Genomic DNA, 12,862 nt, shown 5'->3' on the forward strand with positions numbered 1-12,862 from the left:
CCCAGTACTCTTCTGAAAATGCTAAAAGTAGAGTTGACTGTGTACTTGGTTACAGTTTACACAGAAAGCTCAAGAATTTGTTTTTGCAAACCCCATGGGATTAGCATGTGTGTGATCGCCCAGTTTCAGAGTCAGAGCAATTTCAAACAGGCTCCTAGGTTCTCGCCCAGCGCCCCTGGCTTTGCCCTGCGTGGATGTATCTTCATGTCAGGAGCAGCTGTTTTCCTGTTGTCATTTGTCAGCATAACTGTTCCACTTGCGGTTTTACAGATTCCTTAAATTGACTTTCTAGTCTTTGAACACATTCAAGGTGGTTTTTTGTGGGTTTTTGTTTGTTTGTTTTGTTTTGTTTTTAATGTTAGAAACTAAAGGGGAGACTTCCAAAGGACCAGACACTACCTGGCGGGGACGGGTGTGAAGGGGACCCGAGAGCTGACACAGCTAGCTAGGAAGGGCCCCTTCTCCAGCTGGTTCTGACCACTTAGCTGACCCCTCTCTCCCTTGCCCCCGCCTGGAGTAGGATTGCAGGCCTCTCCCTCTAAGCACGCTGGGTATTCTGTGAGAATGGAAAATGCTGTTCCCATCGTCACTCAAGCCCCAGGAGCTCAGCCTCTTCAGATCCAACCAGGTCTGCTTGCCCAGGTAATTCTTTATTATTCCTGTGTGGCCATTATCACATTATTGTTCACGAAGAGATGTGTCTCCACTGGTTCCCGCCCTGGCGGTGAGTCAGGTGCTTCGAGTCACTGGAATTTCTCAGTAACATCCTGGATGCCCCCACGTGAATCACCTTCCTAAGTGTCTAGCCTACTGTCCCAAGAAGAAATTTAGACACCAGGGAAATTACTACTATTATTATATCATTGTGATGCAAATTAATGTGGGAGACCTAGGTTTTGATCCTAACTCTGCTAATAACTCTGTGTGACCTAAGGCAAGTGTGTTAACATTCTTTTGCCTTATATTTCTTCCTCATAAAATAGAAATTACTGTTTCAGAGCCACAGACACCCAGGAGATGCTCTCCTTATTTTATAGTTGAAAAACCAGGATCACAGGAGCTGTGAGGTAGAACCTTCCTGATCTGTTCACATAGGTACTCCGATGGTAAAATGAGATCACAGAGGTGAAAATGGTTGAAAATTTGTAGTGTTATGGAAATTTAAGGTAACATATTGATGCAACACTAATAGCAATGACACTTGAACCTTAACGACAGATACACTGTTGTGATGCCAGGCACTTTATAAGTTATTATTTAAATCCCCAGAAACACAGTAAGGCATTTGTGTCCTTTTGACAAATAAGGAAAGCGAGGCACAATCACTGGCTTAAAGTCACACGGCAATTAGGTGACAGAACCAGGACACAAACCCAAGAAGTCTGCTGCCAGCATCTGTATTTTAAACACCATGCTGTCCTTCCATGTAGTCATTTCTGTTGCCGGTGCCAAGGACAGCACCTCGACCTAACTGTTATGAGTTTAGAAGCACCTTTATTTCTAAAGAAGGTAAGTTCCCAAAGGCTTTTCTCAACCTGTTTCCAAAGACATTTTATTCATGGTGCCTTTTGTTGAGTAGAAGTTTCGGTTTTAATTTTAATGTAGTCACATAGCACAGGTCTGCTTGGGGCTTTCCATTCTAGTCCATCGGCCTCACATCCTCTCGTCTTCGCTGTTATAACTTGACCGTATGTCTTGGTATCTGATAGGGAAAGCCCTGCTCCCATATCATTCTTCAGGTTTTCCCTGTCTGTTCTTGTCCCTTCACTTTTCCCTGTGAATTTAAATACCATTCTTACATAAGAATTTTTGTTCCCCAAAAAATCTGGTTCGTATTTATTGGACTTGCCTTAAATTTATATTTACTTTAGAACTGACATCTTAAAAAAAAAAATTGATATCTTTATAGTATTAAGTCATTTCATCCCTGAATGCAGTGCAACTATATATGTTACCTATATTCTTTTCATTAAAGTTTTGTTGGAATAATTCTTAAATATTTTATAGTTTTTAGTTATTAATAATTGTATTAACAATTTCTAATTATTTTCTTTGGTTTATAGGAATGTACTGATTTTGGTCTATTGAGTTTGTTATCTTGCAATCCTTCTAAACTCTGTTTAGTTCTGATTGTTTCTGTGAATTCACTTGGCTTTTCAATGTAGACCGTTTATTTGCCAGTGATACAGTTTTGTTTCTTCCTTCCCAATCCCTACGCTTTTTATTGTTCTGATGTCACTGTGCTGACAGCACCTCCAAAACAGTGTTCAATAACAGTGTCGATATTGGGCATCCTTAACTTGTACCTAACTTTAAAGGAAATTCTTCTAGCTGTTTGCCATTAGATATCTTATTTACTAGAAATATTTGATAGAGACACTCTATTAAGTTTGCCAATTTTTTGATGAATTAATATTAAATTATATCAAATGTTCTTTCTGCATCTATTGAAGTACTGACATATTTTTGTCCCTTCATCTGTTAATTACAAATTAAGTAGCAAATTACTTACTAGATTTCATAACATTAAACCATCCTAGTATTTCCAAGATAACCTTTATTGGCTCACCTGGTGTTTGATAGGTTTGTATGCTTTTCAATACTGGATTGTTTGTAAATACTGTAGTTAGTAATTTTGCATCTGTGTTCGTGAGCAGTGGCATATCATTTCTCTTGTAGAATCCTTATCTGATTTGGGCATCAGGGTTACACCAGCCTCATGAAATATGTTGGATGTTACTACCTCTTCTGTTTTCTGAAACAGCTTGTTTAAGTTTGATATTAACCATTCTTCATCTCTTTGTTCCACCGTCCAAATCAACACTGCAAGTGACCACTAACATAAGCTTCTGGTGGCACACAAAGATCTGTCTTGCTAAAAGTTTGTAAACAGAGAACCATCTGTATTCAAAGCAGGCCTCCTAACTCCTGCCTCTCACACAGCTCTTCACAGCTTCCTTTTGTCTGCACAGTTTGGTAGTAGGGAGTTCGGAAAAGGCCAAGACAGATTGAGATAAAGAACTACAGCTCACTCCGGGGCAGAGAAGCTTGCTCAGACTTTCTCTGAGTGGCAGAAGTCCAGGCCAGTCTCCTCCTCTGAGCCAAAACCTCTAGAATTCACATTCGCTTGAAAGGGTACTTTTAGATCCTTTCTTGTGTTTGCACATCTAGTAAATCCAGAACCATCTCCGAAAAAAATGATAATTAGCATTTCCTATTAGCTGAATTAGACAGTCCTTGTTCAGGTTGATAGAAACCAATAGGCTCAGCATTTCTGAATTAGTATCAGTCCTTTAATCATCCGCAACAGGGAAGACTTTTACCTGTACTCACTTGAAAAGGAGTCCTTGGGTGCTGTAAATCTCCAAGTGGATCTAACCTAAAGCTGTAACTGAGAAAGTGAACAAAAAGTGTATTACAGGATTTTAGTTGCTATGGTGTTTATACCAGGGAAGGGTTGGGTGTTCATCGGTAGATTTGTTAAATTGATGGGTGCATGAAATGGAATGCCACGTAGCCATTAAACAGGAGATGGCAGACGAGTGTGTCTTCACGTGCAAGGATTTCTAAGATCTACTTAGTAAAAAACTTCCTGCCCTGTCCAGCATCATGTCGTGTCTTTTGTCTGTGGCTTGCTTTTTCTTTTTCGCTCTGCTTGTCACTTAATCCATGCCAATGTTACCCTGTTATGATGGAGCACTCTCCTAGAAATTTCTTAATGGTTCCTTTCAAAGGACAAAAATAAGCTAACTTATAGACACTAGTGTGGTAGCTATTTAAAAAAATGCAATAATTAATCATTTAAACTGATGCCTTCATTTTTCTCTGGGTAAATTTCTAGGTTTCAGGCAGAAAATACTAGTATCTACTTTAAATATATCCCCCAAATACTTTAAATATACCCCCAAATACTAGTATCTACTTTAAATATATCCAAAAACTTGGCATCATTCTTTTTATCTAAATGTTCAAACCTTTTTAAGTATATTATATGTGAAAGGTTAGAGGCAGAGTCGTTTGAATCCATTCCTCTTGCTAGTTTTATTTGCTTGGCCCTTTTCCCTCCACCTCCCAGCATGTCCCTCCCGTCTCTCTGGGGCATCCCGAGGATGTGTGCATGGTAGGAGAAGGTGTAATCACACCCTCTTATTTCAGTGACACTAGAATGATCTTTATGGATCTCCTTAACAGTAATGCTCTTTCAATTCTGCTGAAAAGCTGCTGACACCTCTGTCCTTGCAAGCCCCAAGCCAGAGCTGGCCTCTTGACCACCATCAGAAATCGTGAATGAGTTGGTGAAAGTGGAGAGATGGGAAGTAGAGTTCTTGATTGAGACACTATTGAATTTATCTCACCCTTCAAATGGCAGGATCCACAACCTGCTCTGACCAGCAAGGCTGGAACAGAAACTCAAGGTCCCCCAAGATGTGGCGATGTCTGTTTGCCAGATCCTTGTAGGCTCCGCCCTCCCATGAAGAAGTTGTTCACATTCTTCTAGCCTGAATCAGCTCATCACGGAACCCCACTCAGTGTTTTCCCTAAGGACAAACTGTTGGCTTGAACTTTTTGAACTGACCAAAATACAAAACTTCAGGGCTTCTCACTCAAATCTCCTTTGGTAACATTTTCAGCAGCTAGTCTTAATATCCATTCTCTCTTGCTCGGTACCTGATATTGTTAATGAATAAGACTTTCTCATACTATTTTACGCAGTTACCTCCAGTGCCTGATCCCAAATACAGCCGTAAGTTTTGTGTGGCATCTCCATAAGGAGAAGTAGTGTACTGGCCAAGAGCGTGGGCTCTGGGATTCCCGTGTTCACATGCCAGCCCCACCACTTACTGGCTGTATGACTTTAGGGCAGTTTTTTCTTTTCTTTTTCAAAGTAATACATAATTTTTAAAGTTACCTGCCACCATAAACTTAAAATAGTCGTCTCCCGCTCTATCCCGTCCCCAACATACACTCCCCCAAAACAATAATATTTAACTTTTTCATTTGTTATTTAGCTCCATGTTTCTAAATAACATGCTCGAAATGCTTTTTACTGATTTTTCCATTTTAGGTACCAATTGACTTCCTACTGTGGAAGATGAAGACTCAGCTACCTAACCCACCTCACCCCCCCAACACACGAGTGTGGTCATGTGCTCACTCGCTCCCTCTCCCTTTCACTCACTCTTCTGTCCTCCCATGTAATTTTTTTACTCAACCACTTTGCATTATTTACATAATTATTTTCATCAATATTGTATAATATTCTTCTCAGCTGAGCTTCATAATATACTGATTATATTTCCTTTCCTGTACAACTCGCTTTTCCTGGAGATATTGGTTGTCTCGTTTTTTCCTTAGGTTAGTTCCCTCATATCTATTATTATTCAGCCCCAAACTCTTCGAGAGCTATAAACGGTGTTTGATGTGTTGATGTGTTTGAGCATATTAAAAAGTTCAGTGTCTGTGATTTTTTTTCTCTCTTTCTGATCATGTTGTGTTTGATATCTTTCTAAAAGCTCTCAGACTCTTTTTCCATGGTGGTCTGAGATATCATGATAATATTTTCTTGGGGGTCTTTTTTCATACATTGTCCTGCACGCCCCATTTACCTTTTTATCTGGGATTTTTTATTTTTTTCTTTGTTAATTTCTTCCCCTCCATTGTCTCTGTTCCTTCTTTGTAGAATTCTTATCAATTGGGTATTTGTACTTCTGAATGGATCTTCTGATTTTCATTCTTTTTCCCATTTTCTCATATATATTCTATCTGTGCTATTGAGAGATTTTCTCCGTTTTTTTCTATACCTTCTATAGAATTGTTCATGTCCATTGTCATAGTTCTCATTTTCAAGAGTTCTTTCTTGTTCTCTGAATATAGATATGGCTATGTAGATATATTCCTATATATGATCTTGTTTCTTGGAGATGTATATATAGATATAATTTTAAGTCTGTGATGATATCAATTCTAGATATTTGGAAATTTTCTTCAGTTTTTATTTCCTCTGAGTTCCTTTTTTTTGCTTTTGTCTCTTTCATGTTAGAAGTTTCCTTTAATAGTGGTGATCCTTGGCTAATCATTCATATTTAAGACTGAAGCGCTAAAAAACTAATTAGAAAGATTTGGGGGAAAGGGATTGTTGAATGTGGGCTTCTCCATAGAATGATAAGGAGTGAGCCCAGCATTTTCACTGGAAGATCCCCTGATCAGCAAATGTTATCTATAATTTTTCCTCTTGAACTAGTCAATTTCCCTAGAGAGAATTCCTCCAGCCTCCTGCTTCGGGGTGGAGCCTATATACCAGATGTCTGGGAGCTGACGGGTGAGGGAATCTCATGGTTTAATATGCACACTTGACCTTAGATTCCTTCAGTCTGCTAACTCAGTAATTATCCTTCTGTTTTCCAGTCTCTAAGATTTTGTTATTGTCTCTCCCTTTTTTTTTGTTTTCGGTTTTGTTTTGTTTTGTTTTTGTCCTTATGGGCCTATATAATTTTTTTCTTCCTTCACTATCATTTTAGTTGGGTTTAGAAAGAGGCAGCAGTAAATATATATGTTTAATTTACCATATTTCTGAACAAGTTATTTAACCTTCATGTGTTTCAGTTTATTCATCTGAGAAATGGGAGGAAAGAGTAGTCCCTACCTCACAAGATTCATTTTAAGAAAATCGATTTATAGTCTTAGCTCTGTGTTTGGCACACAATATGCATCAAGAAATATTAGCTCTAATCTTATAAAGTATTAAATTATAAAATGTCTGAAGAAGTGTCATCTCAAAGGAGTTAAATATATCAATCAGTGAAAGAGGTAAAAAAGAGCCTTTGACCCCATCTCTTTGATGTAAAATGTTAATATCCATTTTAGGGAGATCAGAGAAAATGATGTCCTTAGTTTGATATCAAGATTTATTATTTAAAATGACATTAGCCAAAACACATGCTTTTCATGAGATGTGAAATGAGTTTCAAAGTCAATAGCAATCTTATTGCCAATGAAATTGTTATTCGTTTAACATTTTGAACTTGTAACTATTTTAATCAATTATTTTTCTGCTTACTGTGTTTGAATTCAGTAAACCTGAAATACAGTTAACTATAATTAACTACCTTGGTAGAAGTGCTCCTTTATTTTATCAACAAACATTTATTAAGCACTTACTGTATAATACGTGGTCCCTGAGCTTTCTGCCTATATCAAAACAGATCAATAAGCAAACAGGCACTATCAAAAAGTATAAGAGATCTCACTGAGCCTCATCTTGCAATGTGAGAAGGATGGACCAGGTGGTGAACTGTCCATTCAGATCTAAAATGTGGTCATATCATTTTTATACCCGTCACTGTTTATTAAGCCTTGATTCAAATTTCCAGAAGTGCTTATTTGTGCATATGAGCCAAAATATGCATATGAAACACATACACAGTTTGTAGAACACTACATTATATAAATTACCCAATGTTGGTCATGTCCAGCCTGATGGAAAGAGAGAGAGATATAACTGAGATCCCAAATCTTTAAATTCCTGACCTGTGTTCCTTTATAAGTCCAACTTTGGACAGTTGTGTTCAGTCCAAATCATTTAATGACCAAAGACAAACAGAATCATGATTTGAGGATAGAGAGAGCTTAATGAGCCTCAGTTTCTTCTTCGGTAGAGTGGGGATAATATTAATTAAGATAAAACACAACTCAACACAACACACACACACCTCAGTAAGTCTATTCAAGGAGGAATTGGGAAAGTTCATTTTAGGTTTTTTAGAAAAATCTTAATATTTATGAAGAGTCAAGCTGTGGCTTTCTGTCTTTCATTTTTACTTTGAGGGGTCAAGGAAATTCTCAGTTAAGCTTAAAGTCCTAGCTAAGAATTTTATTTCACACTTGCTTGTTCTCAGATGCAGGCAAGTACCAGGAATTTGGTGATGTCAAAATTATATTAACTTAGAATTCTAAGGATAACACAGTTTGGAACTCTAGATTCTAACTGATAAACAAAAGGTAAGATATTAAATAAAGGCTACTAGATGGAAAACATCTTAAAAGGCAAAGAGTTACCCTTGTATGGCCCCATTTAGCTATTTCAATCTCTTGCACATAGTTGTGTGACAGAATGAATCAATAAATGAACGTTTGGAAACTTTGAGCATTGTTCATTACAGCACATGTATAAATAAGTCATTCTTCAACACTCACGAATTCCATACAACTCTGCCCATGTACATATTACCTTCTATATAGTTCATGTATGTTCATTTGATCTCCCCTTAACTTAGTTTTTGAGGCCAGAGACCAGGTCTCCACTTTCACATCCATCACAGGGTCTAGCACAGAATAAGTGCTAGACTCATTCGGATTGATCATGTGATTAACAAACATGGTGACGACAAATGCCCTCCGCTCTACAGCAGGCCTGGCCGAGTGGAACCCAGCAGATCCTGCTTCCGCCGGCGTGGCAGCAGCTGACTGGAGTGGCCACCCATACATCAGTGCAGCATGCAACTGTGATTCCTGAGACCATGGCAGGCACCCAGCAACTGGCCGACTGGAGGTAAGCAGACGGCAAGCGTGTCTGGGCTGGGAGGCAGGGCCACTGCTAACCTGCAGAGCTGCCGGGCTGGCCTGTACCTGAATTCTCGGATTCGTAGAAAGTGCTTTAAATTAAAAGGAATATTGTGTGGACTATGACTACGATGTAAGGAGAGGTAATTTTTAAATATATGTACCAGAAAACAAGAAAATCAGCTTCATTATTTTATGGTCAATTGTCACTTGCAACTCAGAATTCAGTTACGTCATTTAATCACCAGTGTAATTCACTGGACGTGGCTCTGGATGATTTTCGATTGTTTCTCAGAATTAAATTCCACTCCTAAAAAACAAAGATTTGTTACCAGTGGAAGAATGCAGAGGAGAGTCCCTGAGGCTCCTCAGCAATTCTCGGAAGTGTTCTCAAGGTGTTTTGAGACACGGGCACGCTGGAGTCTTCTCAGCTCCCGGGGCAGGCTTGACAGACAGGGTTTCTTTCAAATGGCAGACTCTGACATGTTTGCTGAGTGCGGCTCTTCGCTTAATAATCATATCTTATAGATTAAAGTCCACTTTCCACAGACCCCGGAGGCATCCGCTGACAACTACCAGCATGCCACATCCTCTGCATGTTTCCAGAACCTCCCCCAACCGACTAGCTGGCTTCCTTACCCACACATCATTCTGTTGTTTTTATGGCCACTTTCCACTTTTCCTTGTACCTCCCGTCCACCCCATCCCAACACTATCACAATGCCTCCCTTCACCAGTGCAGAGCCAAATGGCACACCCCAAGTTGTCCCCAGCTTCCTGAGAGACATTTTGGGCTTCTCTCATTCTTCCCAAACATCAAGGCAGGTCATACCCTTCACCCTCTGAAAGGCTCCATATCAACCATGGGGCCTCCACGCAGTGCTTTTTCTGACCTAAAAGACTATCGTGAATGCGGAGTTCTCAGTAAAACACAGAGGGGTAGAGCAAGAAGCCCCAGTTAAGCCTCAACTGCAGCTTCCTCCATTCCTCCATCCAATTTTCTGACTAGCGAAGATCGTACATAGGCTCTTTCCCATGCCCCAGTCACTTCTCACTCAGTCGAAGCACTTTCAAACCAGGTAAAGCTGGGTTCGATTCTGGCTCTGCATGACCTGAGCAAGTTATTTTAACCTTTATGAGCCTCAGTTTCTTCTTCGGTAGAGTGGGGATAATATTAATTAAGATAAAATACAAAGCACTTATCCTGTATTTAACATGTACCATACCTAAATAAATGTTATCTTCCCTTCCCCTACGGGCGCCAGTTCATGCTCAGCAAGACCACCTCCCTCTGTGGCTCAGCAGGAACCACCATCAAGCGGAAAGCTGTTGGACCAGTTGTTTTTTTCCTCACTCCTTCTTCTCCTAAAAGACCACACAGATGCTACACTCATTTTTTCCTTTGTCTTTCAACATTTATGGCTCATTTCATTTCGTCAATGCTCACATACTCATTCATGCCTATTTTCTTATTCCTTACCTCTTCTTATCTCTTTCTTGGTTATCGCAGAAAACACTTGGAGCCTACACTATTTCTTTCTCCATTTCACGTGTGGACCAAAGAACATCCATAATCATGGCTAATAAACATGAGAGAAGTACCAATGCTAGACCTGTATCAAAGGGAAAAGAGAGCCATGTCTGTAGAAGAAATAGCAATGACAAAATAAAGGATCTATAACATCTGTTTCTAAAGTCTGTGTAAATGTCCAAAAGACTCAAAATCTCTACAAAAGTGTCCCCCTTTCTTTTTGTCCTATTTATCCTTTTCTCCAGCTTGCAAAGATAAATTTTATAATATTTTCAAAATTCAAATAAATTCTTCTATCGTTTTTTTAATGTATTAAATGGGCCTTTATGGGCAAGTCTCTGAATTAATGACCACTTTTAATATTTCGGTGGGAAAACAAACCTTTGACCTCTATACAACCCAGATCATAAAAACTTTTGAAACATAACCCATATTCAGTACAATGGCTGCCAGTATTTCTATCAACATGTGTGACTATTATTGATTTTGATGTGCTACCAAACTATGCATGTCTGGTCAACCTTCAATTAATCTAATTGTTCATTCAGCAAGCATGTAATTAATTGGTCAGCTGCTAACATGCCTGAGCATTGTGTTAGCCACCTGAGAGAATTCAAAAGAACGTTAACATTTCCTAACACCAAAAACATATGGCCCCTAGTCTTCAGAGTTTGGTTTTCACATAAACTACAATTTCCTAATTTATAAAATAGTATTGCTAAGATATCCAGCCTACCTCACAAAGTAGAAGAATCCATTGAAGGCCATTTGTAAATTCTATAATAAAATACACAGCACAGTCAGGGGCTTTAAAAGCTGGAGAGAATATGTATCAGCTCTGCCCAGAACTTAAGCCGAGCCCCCTTACCTGGCATTCTTCCCACTCGAAAAGTCCTCTTTCTCACTCCCCAACAAACTGTGCTCTTGCCTCTCCTTCAGAACAGCTCTTAACTGCACCTGGGAAGCTTACCTGATGAGCTCACCTGGCTAGGTTCATCTCTTCAACAATCCCACGGGCTAATGAGAAAACCAACTTATGAGTTTAATTTGGCTTTTAACTGGGGAGACACCTTTATCTTAAAAAGAAGCCGTGTATTTACAAAATAAAGAGCCTTGTTTTCCCACCTCCCTTTCAGGAACACGCATGCTCACGGCAACCATTACAATCCCATCATGCAGCAGCCTGCACTCTTGACTGGTCATGTGACCCTTCCAGCCGCCCAGCCCTTAAATGTGGGCGTGGCCCACGTGATGAGGCAGCAGCCAACCAGCACCACCTCCTCCCGGAAGAATAAGCAGCATCAATCCTCTGCAAGGTAGGTGGTGAGCCTCTCCCCGGAGGCGGGACACCTCGGGGCGTCTCTGACAACGTCAAAGAAACCTCTCGGTGTTGGGGAGTACCCGCACATGCTCAATCCCTGGCGTGGGACAGGGAATAGCCGGCGGAACGCAGCGTACCACGCGGATACCGCTGTGCCACGTGGATAGAGCTAGGATTTGAAGGAGATGCTCGTTCTCAGGCCTGTGCAAGGTGCCCACCTGCCTCTTGCCTCACCACTCTACCAGCCTTGACAGCATCCTAGTCACAGCGCCCCGTGCCAGGGCCTTGAGCGATTCTACACCTTCCACTTGTCTAGAAAATTCCCAGACTCACCTCTGAAGTTCTACTTCGGAAACTATAATAACTTTTCTTTAAATATATTAGAACCACGTGTTTTTTTGTTTTTGTTTTTGTTTTTTTGAAATCTAAGGTCGGAAATATAACCCATGTAGGCTGCTTAAATCTAAGCAATGGTTTTTGTTAGTCCTAGACACCAACCAGCAGAACAGTAATCTCGGCCATTCCCTCTAAATCCAGGCTCATCTCAGTGAACTATTACAAATCAAGATCGACAAGAGGCCACATGCCATATGATTCCGTATTTATGGCATTTTGGAAAAGGCAAAACTGTGGAGACAGAGACCAGCTCAGGAGTTGTCGGGGGGACTAGGGTAGGAGGTGAGGGGATTGACAGGGAAGGAGCATGAGGGAACTTTTGAGGGGGGATGAAGAAGTTCTGTGTCCAGATTGTGGTAGAGGTCACATCGTCATACAGTCAAAACTCATCAAACATTTCAGAAGGGCGACTTTTACTATATATATACTGCAATAAACCTGACTTTTTTCAAAAAATAAAGATTTCCAAGCACCCTCCCCCCAAAAAAAAAAAAAACACGCAAGATCAAGATTGTGTTGCTGCAGAATCACTCTACATTCCCGTTCAGCGGCACTGGCGTGGAGGTACTCAACTGCTTATTTGGAATAGGTTACTTTAGAGAAGTCCAGTATATAAAATGTCCAGTAAAGTCTGATTTCCTGCTCCTCATGTAGCCAGGCACCAGCAATGAGGCCTGCTTTTTTTCTTTCCCATGCAGAGATTAATCCGGCAGCCGATTCCCTCAAGCTGTCAATCTTCAAGATTCCCTATTTGGGTGTTGCTGACAACTCAGGGAAATTCATCTCAGATCAGTGGCAGGCCTCCAAAATGCTTCTGTTCAGCAGCTCTGTGATAACACACGCATGTCATTGGATTGGGCAGCAACGCAGGCCACCATCTCAATCCTCATGCTCTGTCATGCGCAGCTTGATAGGCAATCACACAGAGCACTGGTCCGACTTAGGGCTGACCTTGGCCAGGTAGGAGCAGCAAGAACGCTTAGCCTCCCAAATTTTGAAAAGTCCCTCCGTTGCCTGCTCGCCACCCAACTGGCTTTTTGAGGCTCGTTACCAGT

The 12,862-nt window shown here is 40.4% G+C and overlaps 1 protein-coding gene across 1 annotated transcript in view; it reads left to right on the forward strand.

Annotated features, from left to right (window-relative positions):
• Positions 1-12,862, forward strand: part of LOC120601048 (homeodomain-interacting protein kinase 2) — a gene marked incomplete at its 5' end in the record, with an annotated part of 47,044 nt that overhangs the window by 13,181 nt on the left and 21,001 nt on the right. Inside the window, 3 exons of the mRNA XM_039860661.1 lie at positions 521-642; positions 8,406-8,548; positions 11,227-11,406. Of these exons, the coding sequence (XP_039716595.1) occupies positions 521-642; positions 8,406-8,548; positions 11,227-11,406 (445 nt within the window). The remainder of the gene's footprint in view (positions 1-520; positions 643-8,405; positions 8,549-11,226; positions 11,407-12,862) is intronic.

This window comes from Pteropus medius, unplaced genomic scaffold (assembly GCF_902729225.1).
Source record: "Pteropus medius unplaced genomic scaffold, Ma_sr-lr_union100, whole genome shotgun sequence".
NCBI lineage: Eukaryota > Metazoa > Chordata > Mammalia > Chiroptera > Pteropodidae > Pteropus > Pteropus medius.